This window comes from Diadema setosum, chromosome 7 (assembly GCF_964275005.1).
Source record: "Diadema setosum chromosome 7, eeDiaSeto1, whole genome shotgun sequence".
Taxonomy (NCBI): domain Eukaryota; kingdom Metazoa; phylum Echinodermata; class Echinoidea; order Diadematoida; family Diadematidae; genus Diadema; species Diadema setosum.
The window spans coordinates 38,171,281-38,189,125 of NC_092691.1; the positions used below are offsets into that span (position 1 = coordinate 38,171,281).

Here is a 17,845-nt window from a genome sequence, read left to right on the forward strand (position 1 = left end):
TTTCTTTATTCTTTCTTTATATCGTTGTACAAATGTGACATTACAAGCCATAGTAGTCTTCTCATCCAGCCGTGACTGAGCAGAAACTTGAAAAATTCATAACTTTTGAACGGATTGTCTGATTTTCCTCAAACTCTCACTGATGTGTTCTACTAATATAGCTGCATTCACTCAACCCACATGTCTATGAAGGTGAACTTGTCCTTTAAATAAAACATTGTTTCTCTCCATGTAATCAGGTGATAGTGATAACCGCATGAAGCGAGAAATGAGTTGCTTTGTGCGGGATAAAATTTTCTCATCTGAAATCTACCATAATGAAACTATTAGGTGATCTCCAGAGGTCTTCACTCTCTTTCGCAAGCAATCTAGGGCTTCAAGAAATGTACCAGAAGATATATGATTTCAAGTATATACTGTATCTCAGACTACCATAGGTTTTGCTGTGCGAAGTGTGGGTTGTCATTTTTTTATGGACCCCTCCACTCCTCCCCCCCCCCAAAAAAAAAAAAAGATGTCCCATGGCTGATTTTTTTTTTTTTTTTAAAGTCAATTATCACCATCTTTTATACAAATTTTAAGACTGCATTTGCTGATCTAAATTTTGATTAACATATGTCACATTTTAACATTTTAACAAACAAAGAGAATGTTTTATTCATTTTCAAATTGTGAGCATAATGTACTGTATGTGCAGCTACTACATTTGCTGTTGATTTGTGTTTTGTGAGCTGTGTGTGTTTCAAAATAGAATCCTGTGAATGCTACGTCAGTTGGACTGTCACATTGCATGATATCTCTCATAATATTGCTTGTCTGTATGCACAGCTGTATCACTCACTGCAGGTGCGATGAATATAAATGAGCATTTTACACTACACTTGTAATATACTGCCCTCTCTAGTTTACCGACTGTTTTGAAATGCACTGTAGTGTCTAAGTACAAACTATATGGACTAGACACACTATTATCTGAGTTAAGCATACACACATGGCATGAAGTGTTAATGAATGTAATTTTCTGTTAGACTTTATGAGGCATTTCATTCTTCATTCCAGGGCATCGGGATCGTTCCAATTTTCATCCGTGTCAGAGAGATTCTCCCAGGATGACAGGTAAGTTTGTGGCTTTTTATCTTTCTGTCCAAAATAAATGTGAGATACTTTATATTAATATTATCAGCTGAGAACCAGAAATGCACTATCGCATTCTAAAAGATTTGAGCATAGATAAAAAACGAAACAATCAATTTTCATGAAATAAAAAATTTACTTCATCAAAAGTGAGTAGATTTATAAGCATTGCTCCAAATATTGGGTAAAATTGTGCCCTTGTTTTGATTTGTAATATCATTTTGGTGATAATTGGCCATAATTTGACATATTTGTACCACTGGTTTATGGTAATTTGAATGTCTTCTTTCTACAAAATGAAACTTAATGATTTTTGGCAGTCACCCGAGGAATGACTTGTGTCACCTTTAAGATTTTTGTTGTAACTCTTACAGAGTGTTTCCTTCTGGACTTTAACTTTTATTTAGGTTGTAGTTATTCTGCAGCCTCCACTTCATTTCTTTCTTTTAAAAGCTGTCTTTTATAAGCACTCCTTAAAGGGGATGGCTAGTAACTGATCTGTGGGAATCAGTGGGAATGCTGGGGGATGATTTTTCCAATCCTTGTGGGATTCATTTAAGAGTACATTATATAACTATTGTTGTGTGAAAATTATTTACTTCAGAATGGTCTAATATTCAAGTAATGTGCAGTTCAATGTTAACGATCGCCCCGTCACTGTACAGGCATGGGAACATTAAACTGCACATTACTTGAATGTGAGACCATTCTGAAGCAAATAGTCTTCACACAACAATAGGTATATAATGTACTCTTAAATGAATCCCACAAGGATTGGAACAATCATCCCCAGCACTCCCACTGATTCCCACTGATCAGTTACTAGCAACCCCCTTTAACTGTATACAGCTAATTTGCTGTTATAGTAGTTGGAACTGAAGAATGAAACAAACTTCCATCAAAGTTGCCAACTCTCTAGAAAAGTTGTAAGAAGTTATCAAAAACTCAAGTTTTACCCCAAACCATGATAGAAGTAATATATGCCTTCAAATAATTTGGTACCTAGAATGAGATGAAACATTTTAGAGATCCTGAGGTCTTGAGAGTGCATGACTCTGCAGCAAATGTGAATTTTTGAAACAAATTCTTTGATGAGTGCCTATTTCTGTCATCAGAATTGATTTTTACATAAAAAAAAAAATACCTGCAGATCAAACACATGCCAAGGAAAACCATTTTTGGAACCCACTATACTGCCATTAATGAATAATGATGATCTGCTAGTGGATAATGCAATGATTATGGATGTTTGTTAGTATATTGTTCACTGGATGTATGGTATATTTTGCAATGTTTTTATTATCACACATTTTACGAGTGGGCACACATCCCCAAAAACAGTTCTTCCTTTACCGCAAATGCTCATGTATCGTTTCTAGCATTTAAAATTACAAATTTCAATTCATGAAAAGGGATGATTCTTATTCCTAATTCTATCACTGTGGTTCTTATATTGTGTATTCAGCCACTTGCAAAATTGTCCTAAACAAGTCAGTATATTCCAAACATACTGGCAAAAAATACAGGATAACGTGTGTGTTTGTATACATGTTTGTTAGAATAACCAAGGCTAAAGTGTTCTTTTTTTTGTGTAACCAGAATTCTGGGAAGCCTCTTCCAATCGAACAGACAACCAACACATTGCAATTAGTGTAATGGACTTTTCAAGGTTCAACATTATTTTTTTTTCCACATTTAAAGTATGTAGGATGTGTCCAATGCATTATGTAAAAATCCATCACATTAATAGCCAAGTCTACGAAAGGGTTGATACAACCTATCATCCAGTGGCTAGATTATGTCATTATCATGGCATTACTAATTGATAATATGTTTTAGTCTTGCAACATATGACATGTTAATGCATTGCTTTATATTGATACACATTTATCATCAGTCAAAAAAAAAAAAGAATTGCAAAAATAGAAGGGAAAATTGCTCAAATTTGTAGAGCACATAATTGTCTTTCTAATCCAATGCAGATAAACAGCTATGCACAATACTACTAAACTAATGCTAGTATAACTTTCAGAGAGAAGTATTAAAGAATTGATCTAACTATTTCAATATCACATTAAAGGGACTGTACAGTACTGGTTGAGGTGGGGATACAGGTTTATAACATTCCTAAGTGAGATAATGAGAAACCTCTTATGGAAAATGAAAGAGCATGTAATTTTAAGAAGGATTCAACATTGATGAAAATTGGTTTTCAAATGGCTGAGATATCCAAAAAAGTGATAATGATAAAAGGCAACAGGCCACGCTTTTTATTAGGATCTCTTTGTTTCACCTTATTTTAGATATCTCAGCCATTTCAGAACCGATTTTCATCAAACAAACTTTTGATACCCCTTAGGATTGCATGTTCTTTGACATCTCATAGAGTGGTTTGTGAATATCTCGCAAAACGTTAAAAGCTAAATCCTCACCTCAACCAGAACTGTACACACCCTTTCATGAGCTTCCATTCCCTGTCTGTAGGAGTAGAACTTACTTAACTCTATAATATGTGGCATGGTGTAAACCCCCTGTGTGCCACATTATGCTGAGACAGTGCTTGCCTCAATGCATCTTGCTTTAGGAAAACATTCTGTTTTTCAATTCTGTGCAACTTTTTTTTAAATAGATTTTTGTCACCCTGGATATGTAATGAGCAAAGTCTTAGAGAAAATGCCAAGCTTTGCTTTGATCTAAATTGTATATTCAAATCTATGATTGTTTTTCTTTCAAATGAGTAGTAACTGCTAAATTTTTGTAGAGGCAAGACTTTTGCATACAAAAACAGTGACAGAAGCTCACAATTTACTCACAAATCCAGTAGGAAACACAGCTTGATAATCAACCACCACATAAAATGGAAGCTACTTTTGACAGGCATGGAATTGTGCAAGAGACGCTTTCATTGCTCTGTGACATTTAATGATTTGTGTGTGTGAGCATGCGAACTTGGCATGCCATTGACTGAGTCTGGTGTGTGAATGTGGCACATTAAGAGTTAATACACGGAAGATACTTTCCTGACACACATTTGAGTATATTTCCCTACATTGCTTGGTTTTGTTATCGTAGCTTTTATTTTGACTTTGATAAATCTTCCCCTCTCCTCTCCTGCCCAAATTAGAGAATCAAAATATAAACACTTTTCAATAAAAATCCTGAAGAAAATTTTTGAAATAAGAATTACCACTTGTTATTGGCTGTAGTTACAATACATTGTTATGACCTCTTCTTCAGAAACTAGTGGACAATCCTTCTTTAGACATTGAACAGATTGGCAGATAGTTTTAGCATTGAAATGAACAAGTGTGTGGAGAGTGCTTTCACTTCTTTTTTCAAGATTTTGGGATTATGTAATATAGTGAATTTTTTGAACTATTCAATATGCGTGTGAAATATTCAAAACAGATTTGAAACACTGTAGCATGCTTGAATCTGGTAATTACCACAACTAATCTTCATCTTGCCATCAACCAATGTATACCAAATTTCCTTACTTTTATCTTCTTTTGAAGAAAACCGAAAATAAATTGAAGTTTAAAATTGAATCGATATATGTCCAGGTTGCACAACCTCCAATTTATGTTTGGTAACATGCCATACACAAGAGGGGTTGATTTTTCCCCTTACTGAGCCAATGTTCAGACTACACTGAGCATCACTTACTTTTAGATCTTGTGCCACCCTACCTGCCCTTGTACATATTTATGTACTGTAAAACACAATATTTTCGCAGCATGAATTTTTCGCGAGTTGCCTCTAACATTCAGTGTGTATAGTGTAGACAAGACTTTCACATGCATTTTAATTTCGCAAATCTTGGCTCTTGCAAAATTTGTGAAATTGAAATGCGAACATTCTTCATTTTACAGTATATGTGTGTGTGTGTGTATGTGTGTGAGTTAGGTGTTCGTGAAATATTTGTGTTTCTTTGTCTGGGTCTTTCATAATCATCCCTGTTTTATCCTCTTCTACACTTTAATCTCCTGTGGCATTATGCAATTTACTGTCTTTAAAAAAAAAAAATAGGGAATAGACAGTTATTTTGCAATAAATTACTTTCTTTATGCCCAAGGGTTGAAGAACCATCTTGCCTAAGTAATACATGACATCTCCTTCAACAAGATCTCAATTGCAAATGAAGTGATTGTACTCAGTTGGTAGATTATCAGAAGATTGTAAATAAGGTGTTTTATTCATGGCCACTAAACAATAGATACAGGGGAAAAATAATATATTTTCTTATATAAAGAAACTAAACAATAGATACAGGAGAAAAATTATGGATTTTTCCCCCCTGGCGATTGGAAGGTACTTTGAGGTAGCGGCAGAGTAGCAGTTATGTGCAGAACGCCATGCTAGTGATTACATAATACAAAGCATCACTAGAGTTAGATTATAAGACATCATCCTGTATGCATTGGAATATGTTGCCATAGTGAACAAAATTCAAAGAACACTTCTAATCATCAATAGTAAATGCAAAGGGAGTAAAAGCTAAGATTTACATTGTAGATTAAACTTTAACTCTTCACTCATATCTCACTCATTGTAGAAGTGGAAATGTTTGCATTTTTATTTGGGCAAGAGTCTATATCATTTCACCCAATATATTTTTCTTTTATTTTTTGAAGTGAAGAAAAGTGTTATGTTAATAAGGAAAAGTTATGTGTGTGCATAGTTATCATGCATGCCGAGCCAATTTTCCCCGCAATGCCTCTCTTCACAATGAGTGAAAATATATTAGTGTAGTTTCTTTGGCCTTTTTACTTTATTACAAAATTGTACAAAGTGTAACCCTAAAATCTTGTGTGCACTCTGAAGAAACTTTTGAAATCTTAAAAAGGAAGTGTTTCTCTTTAATAAACACTTTTACATAAATTTGTTGCCAGGTATAATAGGTAACTGTTGAATGTTTGACTGGGAGAGATTTTGATGCCTGTAGGCCTGGGTGCACCTGCCCAGGTAGGAGCAAGCATACACACGCAGACATTAGAGGAAGTTGAAAGGAAGTTTCTCAATCTCCGTGGCAGAGTTTGGTTTGGCAGAATCCATGGATTATTTCACGACAAATGGCAGGTGCGTCTGCCACATCAATGCGATGCACTAGCTGAAATCACTCGGGCAACTTCACTGGAGACTACTGAAGTCCAAGAAAGCACATGTTGAAGTGTGAATCTTTCCATTCTGATCATAAATCATTGCTAGTATTTCATTAGGTACCGGTAGTATACAAAATTATTTCTCCTTTGAGTTAACTTTGGTCATACACTCTCGTTTATTTCGGTTTGCAGAATTACCATCAAAAGCCCCTAAATCTTATAAGTTTATAACCAGTTCTGAAATTTGGCAAGAATATATTTTAGAAAATTAAAACTCTTTTTTTTTTTTCTTTCATATTGGGAAGTGTTCATTTGTCCTTGTTATTTTGTGCAGGTGCAGTTAATCGACCATGTCCATGTCAGGTTTCTCCAGTGCAGCATAATTCACAGTTGCAAATTCAATTAGGACAATTATGATCAGTTCTGAAGCAGAATTTCCCCATTAATTGATAGGTTCAGCCAATCACCATTCTGTCTTCTGATGCAATATTTCCATGATTTTCAAGGATTTCATTTTTTTTCCATGTTTTTAATTTTGTGATTGATGTGCAGCAGATCTCCCATAACAATCCTGAATGTGGCAGTAAATTCCCCCAACACCTCTGCCATTCCACTTTCATCCTCAATCATCCAATGCAAAGATTAACATATTACTCAACACCCATCCTTCCACATGACAATACATCATCTGAAAGCTTGTACCAGTAATCTCTCTTTTTAAAGTGAATTGAAAGCTAGAAAATGGTGTAGTACTAGATAATAATGATAATACATAATATAAATTTCTATAACCCCATTTTCCATTCTGATTAAATGCTAAAGGTGCTTTACACCAAAGCAAAAAGACTGAAGTACATTAGGTATTAAGTGGGTGCATACATTACACCCCTCCCCCCTTTCCCCCCCATTGATATCATTTCAGGGAAATTGATGAGGTTGCAGATGGAGGATTTGATGATGCGGTACAGTTTCAGTACCAGGACCCAGATGAGAACTTGGAGGAGGACAATCTGCTGATGGCCAAGACATTTCACTACATGAGACGGCAGCACCAAGAACTGGACAGGTGCGTTCATTTGACCGAATATGTCATCTTTTGTTTGTATCAGTGTATGTGTGTATGTGTATGTGTTTGTATGTACGTGTACATGTGCAGGGCTGCACACCATAACCCATTTTTTTCTACTGGTCCGACCTGTCTGTGATTTTTTTTTTCAATGGTCCTGGACCGTCGGACCTGTGCCAGTGTGCAGCGTTTACATGTGTGCATGTGTGTGTGTGTGTGTGTGTTTGTGTGAAAGATTTATTTATCATGTACAAGCTTTAAAGAGAAAGTCCATCCTGATCTATATGCTGCTCTGTATAAAAAAAAAGTCAAACAGACTTTCTGTTTACAAATGAAATTGAGTGCTGCTCAACATCTCTGCCATATAGCATTACCAAAGTTTTCTTGCTCTCTAAATTTTAACAGTTAATTACTTCTTTTGTGTCTATTTTCCTTCCAAAATGTTCCCTGATCTGCAGTTCTGATTTTTCTGTTTTCATACTTGAGCAACATGATGTCAGTACAGAATTCACATTAATTATTTTAAGAAATACAATAAAGTTATGCTTGTACATATATGTCATTGGTGTGTGTACGTTTATGCACTCTGGTGTAATGTCCATGATGTGTTTCACTGCATTTTGTACATTATTATTGTATGCTTTACTCGTATGGTTCTGCATGTGGTACAGTGTATAACCAGGTTCAGTGTTTATCAATCATGCTCCATTGACATCACATGTTATAATGCAGCATGAAATAGGTATAACCAGCTCTCCATTGGGTATCATATTACTGTATGCGCCATATATTTAACAAGTCTAATATTTTGCGAATTAGGACTTCCTGACAATTTTGCGAGTGGTTAAAGTTGCGATCATGGAGCACAGTACTGAATGGAGAAATGTATGCATTCACGTCACATTCATGTTGGGATTAGAGTCAATATTTTTGTGTGTCTACAAATCCACAAATAACACCCGACTCGCAAAATGCATGAAAATAAAAACCCTGAGAAATATTCTGCGTACTGTAAAACTGGAAATTTTTGCGGTGTTGCAATTTTCGCATATTTCGCGCAACCAGAAACTAGCATGAAAATAAAAGCACGCGAATATTTTTGCTTGCTATATGTTCCTGTGCGTGATGTCTTGATTGCGCAGAATTAAAAACACACGAAACTCTTCTTACCCGGCCAAGCGTGAAAAATTGGTCGCGCGAAAATATCCACTTTTACAGTATGCAGTACCTCATGATTGTCTGCTGCTACAATGTATGTCAGACCTGTGTGTGCACATTGTAGCCACTCTCGTCTTTTCAGAGAACACATAATTTTTCCTCAGCTTAATTCACCTGACCTTTTTCAGAATTCAGACATTAGCCTCATAATTTTTTGATCTGAAAGACCCGTAGGGACTCTTGGGACATGTAATTAGGGTTTTGATTACCGTGAATCCATGATTCATCCACATGCTGGATGATTAGCACACTTGATAAGCTGCTTTATGTATCAACCGTCTCCTTCTGCCTGAGATCAGTGCTTCTACGAAACTCTGTCATGAACGGCAATCAATTCAAAGTCCTGGAAGACTCTTCAGGTTTACAATGAACACTTTAACTCTTTATGTGCAATGGTGGAAACCCCCTGTGTGCCACATTATTCTGAGACACCAACGTAGTCATGCTTTTGGAAAACATTTAGTTTTTCAAATCTATGTAACTTTTGCAGATTTCTGTTAAGCTGATCTTGTATTGAGTAAACTTGTAGAGAAAATGCCAAGCTTTGCTTTGATGCAAATTGTATGACATTGTTTTTCTTTCAAATCACCAGTAGCCTCATTACTGTAAAGACATGACTTTTGCACACAAAACAGTTACAGAAACTTATAATTTACATGCAAATAAAGTAGGGAACACCACTTGCTAGTCAATCACCACATAAAATTCAAGCTATATATGTGAAAGGAATGGAATCGCAAGAAACGATTTCATTGTACTGTGGCATTAATAGGCAATTTATCGATCGTTTGGGTGGGTTTATGCGTTTGAGCAGAATATGTGAAGGTGACCTATGCCATCGTCGACTGAGTGAGCACATAAAGAGTTAATTACTAAAACATGTAGAAGTCTCCATTAACACTAGTGTGTTACTCACTACCTCTTATTTATACTTGATATCCAAACATCTTAAAAACCCACAGATCAAGATAAGCATCTGAAGGACTGAAATATGCCAGTGTCAACACACTTTGTCTGATACTGGAGATATTACAAGAAAAAGTCATGTTTGTCAAAGCCTGTTTACACAGGCAGGAATTTGATATGTTCTGCCTGACTTTATTTACAGTAACAAGAACTGCACATCAACTTGACGTACTCGTAATTTAAGCGACAGTGCAGGCACAATGTACATACAAGATAGCATCACTCTGACTAACTGTGTGTTCCTGAGTTGTTGTAGATGCTCCTACCCCCCATTTACATTCTCATTTACATTTACAATACACCATGTATGGTGAAATATCACAGTACAATGTGTATTTCCTAATTTGAACACAGATGAAATGTAGAGTACTTTGAAATACCATTGTATTTAAGGTGGTTATTCAAACTTGGTATTTGCAATTGGTTTATCAGATCGGTTGGCATGATGGATCATTTTTAATTTCCCTAAACACATTGGCCGAATTTATGAAGGTGGTACAATTGAAACCATGTTTTAAACCATGGTTTATGCAGATTTCTTCTGTGTAAATACAATAGACAGATTCCATAGGCCACCAACAGACGTCCAGTAGCAAACGCGCATTGATATGCGCTTGCCAAAGCTACGTCTATTTCACGCTAAGTTTAGGCCATGGTACAAATTTTGTATTATGGTCTAAGTTTAAACCACTTTCGTGAATTTGAGACATTATGTTTCTGTAAATATGTAAGGTGATCGGATGTTTGGAACGTGTGCATTCATCTACATTATTGTAGATAGAAAATCTTGCTTCTTCTCTGTAGCATTTGATTTTTTTTTCCTACTTCTCTTACTCTTCAAACCAAATGCACCAAAACAGATGAACAAACAAACAAAATACCCCAACGGTATTGCCCCTGTTCTAGTTATCTAACCAATATTGAACGCGCCAGATATTTGCAGTGGTGTAATTTTCTTCTTTTTTTTTTTTGTAGTCGACTGATAAAAATATGTGGAACATCATTTCTGAAGAAGGGAATGATTAAGTTTGCTCTTGGAACGGACAGTATTTCTTGTATTCTTTTTAAATTTTGAGTGTTATGCCGGCAATATGTATGGCATAACATGAAATGATGCTGTAACATAAAAAATGTAGCAGTATGGGAACATTTTTTTTCTTTCCTGGAGTCAACGCAACAATCATGCAATCATGTTGCCTTCAGGCTAAAAGTTTTTGTCTTTAATATCATTGCCCGTGTGCACACAATATCGAATGCATCAAATCTTGATTTCAACCTGCTCATAAAGGTAGTCAGCAATTGTGCAACCGTTGGTAAATGTGAATGCTTTCTAGCTGCAGATACAACACTTATACCAGGGCATGGGTAGTTCAAACAAGATGAAATGATTTTCTAGAAGAAAGTATACTGACTTTGGCATCTATAGAGAATTATTTGTGAAGCATTAACTTATTCTATTAAATAATCTAAGCAGAAAAAGGGTTGGGGAGTACATAGATTTGTCAATCTACTCTGCAATGTTTTAATAGATATATTTCAAAGCAAATAAACGCACTCACGCTTAGCATGAGCTAAGTGGTTTGTGCGAACATAATATGATTGCCAGAGGGTACCAGTAGTCATCTGTTGGAGCAGGATATGGCTCAGTTATCTACATTTATTGCAAAGTATAGAAAAAACAACAACAACGAACAAACAACCAAACAAACAAACAAACAAACAAACTTACACTTCTGGGGAGGGGGCATCAAAGGTTACCATGGTGACTGCTATCTACCTTGGATGTGAAGTCACTGTATAAGGATGAGCAAATCACAGCAACCAAAAAAAAAAAATAATAAATAAATATAAAAGAAAATAAAGCAAACCAAAAAACAAAATAGAAATGAACCTCATGCCACAGTTAAGGATCATTGTATTGCTTTCACAGTGCAACATATATCGAACAACATTTAGGGATTGATTTTAGAGGTACAGGATATCATCAATTGCCATCATGCTGAATTCACTTGTGTATATTTCTGTAATGGGATAGCCTATATAAGGCAATGGCAGGGATAATAATGATAGTGATTTATTATTATTCTGACAGGACTGACCCATTGGTTTAAAGTAAGATATGTTTTTAAAGAATAGTAGTCAGGAGTCTGATAAATAATTCCTATAAAGGTAATCTTGTTTTATGAACAAAATGTGTCTCCGAGGGGTTGACATTTCATGATATCATTATGCTTGAAAAATCAAGAAGATCTGTGTGATATAGGATATTCGTTGCATTTATATAGTAGACCTACTTCACTTGTGGAAGTATATTATTTGAATGCATGTGGGGGTAAAATAGCCATGCATCATCTCAGTGGTATTAGTCTCAAGAATGTGCTGTTCTAAAAATGTCACATTAATCTTCTACATCATGATTTTATCAGCCTCAAGTGTGCTATCAAATGCTATCAAAAATGTACAAGAATTTTTTGGTCCATCATTTTTTGTTGTTGGTGGTTTTGTTTTACTCTCAACTTAGTTAAGAAAGCATGAATTATGAAAAACCCTGAAGTGTGAAAGCAGTCAAGAAGAAAGTGTCAAAAACACATCAATATCATATGATGTGGCATCTGTTTTAATTGTCATCACATTCTTTCTCTGCTTCACATGCTGATGTTGTCTTCCTGAATGTTGAGCTTTGCATCACTCCGTATTCATGTTTTAAATGAGAGAGGCTCATCCAGAAGCAAGGTGTCCCTTGGAAGGGAAGGGGGTGGGGGGGGGGGGGAGGGGTGGAGAGGACAGGGTGTCACCACACCACACAGTGTCAGGGAGGGATAAGTGGGTGCAGTAGTCGTGACCTTCAGCCCTGATAGGCAAGGTCCTGGAATTTCAGAAGAACCCTTAAAGCAGGCCTCCACACTAACTTTTATTTTTGGTGGCCCAAAGGCAAACATCCAACCTTTTTTGGTCGCCCGATCAGGCCACCAAATTCTTCATTTCTGAAATTTTGGTGGCCCGACATGCGTTTTTGGTGGCCCTGGGCCACCGGGCCACCGTTAGTGTCGAGCCCTGCTTAGAGTATATCTGCTCCATTCGAATTTCAAATGCAAGAGGGAAAACCTTTCCATAAATAGGACAATATTTCAGAAATGTGACATTACGTCTATATTCTCAGTGGTAGAGAGCCACAACCCCATCATGTCTAGGATGGATTCACTATCATAGTCATCATCATCTTCTGGCATCATCGAATGAAATTTCCTGCTGTGGACGTCATCACTTCTGTAGTTATAATTGATGCATCAAGTTTATAATGTTTCTTACCAGAGATGCAAAATTATATTACTTTTGTACGTACAGATCAAAATTTGCGAGATGACTGCTTCGTGGGGAATAGACTCACCTACTTGCATGATCAGTTGCAAACTGGCTCTAGACAGAGATCTTTCAAGTGTCTTTGTACTGTCCAAGTGATAATAAAACTAAAGGCTCATAGACCATATCTAGAGCAGTAACCCTCATTTGCAGTGCATTTTATATGAAAGAGAATACAGCACATTTATTGCAGCTCAAACTGATGATTGGTGTGAGGATAGCTCAGGACATTCAGTGTATATGATTGATCACCAAAGTAACATGAACGTCATCATATATCAGTGGGGCATTCTAGTCCACAGATATCAAAGACATATGACTTTCACCATGGTCCATGCTTTTCTACAAACACGGGAAATGACAGGAATTGTATGGAATGTATAGCATCCTTAACTCTTCCTATGACTGATATGTGTTATTTTCCTCATCTGGTTTGAAGACGAGTGCTCAGTTCATATAGGAATAAGAGAAGTTGCAAAGGCTGGCTGGTGTAGTTGTATTTAGGAAGAACCTGTACAAACTGTTGCTCCCTCTTTTTTTTATGCTTCCATTTTTCCTGGAATTGAAGTCTTTCAATAATCCCAGCAAACACTGATGAGACCAACCAGTCATTTGAATAAATGCAATATGCATCAAGAAGAAGATATTAGATCCACTTATATGAAATTCTTCTTTATTTTTTGAAAGTGTATTATAGATTGAGCACTGATTGGGTGAATTTATCACTTGAGGAATATTGTGTCCTTCTATAGATCAACACTTCAGAAGCATGTTGGTAGCCTAAAGGACTTTGTGTAGCATGTAATATTAATAGCCTTTCATTTCCCAATAGGAGATTTTTAGAAAGGACACAGAATGACCATGGTTCAGGTGTAATACAGTTTTTAGCCGTCTATGGATTCTGTATGCCTTCCATTGTATACAGTGAGAGATAATTGGTAGTCAATATTGGTGGTGTATTTTTTTTTTCATATTTTAGTGGAGAGGAGAAGCCCTTTCTTTTTATAACCTATTAAAGATACAAAATAAATTATGACCAATGTTCTTGTCAGTTGTCTTGTTCTGTAAAAGTTAGAGTGAAACTTTCCACACTTTGTTCTGTATGATTAATAATGTACATCTCATTTGTGATTAGATTACAGGACTTATTTGATGTGTAGCATTCATTTATTTTTGTGTTATTAAGATCACTTTTATACATGACAAAATATTCTTACATCAAAGTTTTAGAATGAACCTACACACATTATTATTATTTTTTTTAATGGGGGGGGGGGGAGAACTGAGGCACATCTTAAGGAAAAAAATGAAAAAAAAAATAACAAAATGGCAAATTTTAACTTGGTACTCTATACGTGTAGGTACTAAATACTGCATCATAATGTATGACCATTCTATGTACAATTACCAAAAAGAACAAAAAAAGCAAAGCAAGAAAGAGAGCCAGATAGACATAGATAGACAGATAGAAAGGTAGATACATAATTAAAGTAGATAGAGAGAGAGAAAAAAAAAAAGGTAAGAGAAAGGGATTAAAAGAGACGAAGGATAGAGATTTGTGTCTCACATACTGGAAATATGAACTTTAAAAGATGTGTATATTTAAGAGGCAGTGAGCTGTAATAATATATCTCTGTGCCATGGTATACTGCCAGTCTTTTCCTCCTCACCCATCAGGACAAATGGTATTTGTACAGTGAAGAGGAAAGACTGTTTGATCATCAGAACCCACCACTTCACACAATCAACAGCAAAATGATCTTCTCTTAGGTTAATACCCGTATAACCTTATTAGGCCTATTCACACATATGCCTTAAAGGTACGGTTTACCTTTGGGAGTAGTGATTTAACAAAATGCGTAAGTTATCACATTTGATGCGTATGTGTAGGTCAGTTGTATCACAAAACATCCTACCATATAAAGATTTTCCAGTAAAGCCTAAAATATAAGAAATATCACCATTTTTCTCATTAAACCATGAGTATAGATGGTTTAATCTAGAAACGGTTTTCATTATAACAATTGTTCATATTTTGTATATTTTACAATAATGAACATTGATTATACTGATTTTAGAACTATTTTGAAGAACTAAAGCTGGGTTTGTTTCATCTGCAAATGGTAAATCATGCCTTTAAAGGTTAAAGGTTTGGACTATGGATGTTTTAACTTGTACTAAATGTGAGAAAACAACACACTGAAGAAGAAAGTGAGCTTCAGTCTAAGCATTCACATTTGTATCATGGTCCAAACAGTAGGCTTTATGATTATGTGTGAACAGATCCAATGTTACTGGCTTTTAAACCAAGAAAGCCAATGGCAAATTTCATTGGTGTCATCAACGACATTCCAGTGCCAGTGTACATGCTGCAGTAATAGTAATGAGATCTTTCAAGCATGTGAATCACTCTCCATGTCATACCGGGTAACTTTTGTAGGGCTTTTAGAAGGAGCTTGCATGTTTTTTTTTTTTAAATCTTTTTTTTTTTAAATTCGTTATTGTAGAGAGCGAGTTTGCTTCAAATTGAATTAGCCAACACATAATAAAATAATTCAATGAGCCTGGAAATGTTTAAGCTAGTTTACTGAATTGAAGTGCAAGAAATGTTTGTCAACCCCCCAACAAAAAAAATGACTTCGTGATCAGAAAAGCTAACTAGTTATGTGTTTTGTAAACCTCTGCCAAGGAACATGAGCTACAGCCAGCTCGATATATGAAGCAAAAAGTAGGGTAAAACAGAAAAGAGATGTATTGTACAAGTTCTGATGAAATCAACAAAACAAAAATGAGAGTCAAAGATACGGAGATGATGTAATTTCCTTTAAAAAGTGTGTGTATGTGTGTGTGTGTGTGTTTTATTTCCTTTTATAGAGCTCATGAACTCTTCTGACATTTCCATTCGCCTTGTGGCCATATTCATCTTGCCGAGAATTCAAACAGGGAAACAAGACTTCGACAGATGACGGGAAACGAAAAAGAGTTTCCATCCATTTCCTGAGCCCAGTTTCAAGCCTGAAGCAGGCCATTTAGGACCTCCATTGCCCCTCTTTTGAAATTGAGGTGACTGCTAGTCTGTTCACATTTTTAGGATAAAGCATCTTCTGATTGCAAGTGATATGTGAAGGAGCAGGCCGTCACTGTAAATAGGACTTCCACTGCCTTCTTCTCTGAGGCTGAGGCGACTGTTGGTGTGTTCACATTTTTTGTGATAAAGTATTTTCCCATTTCAAGTGATATATCATCTGAAGTAGCAGGTCATATCAAGTAGGACTTCCACTGCCACTCTTCTGAAGCTGAGGCGACTGTTGGTGTGTTCACATTTTTGTGATTAAATAGCGTCATCCCATTTCAAGTGATATATCATCTGAAGTAGCAGGTCATATCAAGTAGGACTTTCACTGCCCCTCTTCTAAAGTTGAGGCGACTGTTGGTGTGTTCACATTTTTTGTGAAGTAGCATCTTCCCATTTCAAGTGATATGTCATCTGAAGAAGCAGGCCATACAAGTGATATTATTTGATATAGACTGAGAGCATAAAACTCTCCTTTATTTTTTTTTTTTCATGTTTACACTATATGCAGTTTAAAAAGACAAAATGAAGCACATTCACATGTGACTAACAAGAAAGGGGTGACATAGTTCATCATGACAAGGCGGTAGCAAATCAGATAAAAAAAGAACAAGAAAAGAGAAGCATAGTAAAGTGAAAGATAAAGGTGTTCAGTAAAATCCTCAAAGGCTAGCAGTGATGGATCACACTGGCTTTAAAGACTTGGAATACAAACGAGAATGAAAGAAATTGCAACACTTGTTGAATAAATCATACAGGTGTTGGATCAGGTGTGAAACAAACTGAAACTAACAGTTAGCTTTTAGCGAGGAAGAAAATTTTCAATTGTTTTTAGAACGTCCTGTTAAATTGTGACTTTCGAATACTGGGCTCTTGTGAATTCCAAATGATGGGAGGAAGGTGGCAAATCGATTTTGAATGGATGTTTTGAGTGAAAGTAGGACTTTTCAGTGCCCCTGTTCTGAAGCTGAGGTGATCTGGTGCATTCACATATTTGTGATAAAGCTTATTTTGTTTCAAGTGTTGTTGTCTCACATGTCCAAATCCATTAGTATACATACTGTTAGGCAATGATTTACATTGAAACTAATTTTACACGTGGCACTGAGATATCTTTGTTACATATAAACCCAATTAATGTGACACAGGTAATGTTTATGGCTTAAGCTGCCCAGAGATGCGTGCTTGACTGTAAGTTTGTAGTCTGATATCTATAGAAAGATGAAAATAAGTGTAAGTGTGCCATTTGTCATTGTGATGGTGAGGTTCCATATATAGATACATCCTGCTTTAAATTCCAACATGTGACATGAATTCGGTGTGGTTGAAATGAATTTAATAGTTGGATGTGTGCATTTACACAGTCCCATGTATAGGCCTATATAAACTGACAATCATTATAATCATAGCTGATGGGGAGGAGGGTAAAGCCATAACATACTGTACGAGCTGAAATTTTCGCAGTGGTTTTATTTTCGCAAATTTTGCGAATCGCCTTTGAACCGCGAAAATAACAACACACGAAAAAAAAAAACCATGCGAACCGATAAGCACAGTTAGACCTCACAACCGCGAAATTAACAACACGTGAAAATGTTCTCCTAGTAGCAATTGGCAAAAATATCTGTATGCGAAAATTTCAGCTTGTACAGTACATACTGCTTGTAATTTTGATATATGATGCATGAATTTAGTGTGGGTGTAATGAATTAGAGGGATGTGTGCATTTACACAGTCCCATATAAACTGGCAATCATCATATATACAGTAGCAGGGCTCATAAAATTTGGCACACCTTTTTGTGCTGTTGTTATAGGAGAGAGCTATAAATGTCAATGAAGGCTCCCTGCATAACTCACACTTTAATCATGGATGGCGTATTTGTGTCCCACGCCACTCTCTGTATTTCCAGCGGCCAATCAAATG

General features: G+C 36.0%; 1 protein-coding gene across 1 annotated transcript in view; it reads left to right on the plus strand.

The window, feature by feature from the left end:
• LOC140231219 (uncharacterized) overlaps window positions 1-17,845 on the plus strand; it is a 148,367-nt gene that overhangs the window by 57,978 nt on the left and 72,544 nt on the right. Inside the window, exons 3-4 of the mRNA XM_072311365.1 lie at window positions 1,060-1,116; window positions 7,159-7,302. Of these exons, the coding sequence (XP_072167466.1) occupies window positions 1,060-1,116; window positions 7,159-7,302 (201 nt within the window). The remainder of the gene's footprint in view (window positions 1-1,059; window positions 1,117-7,158; window positions 7,303-17,845) is intronic.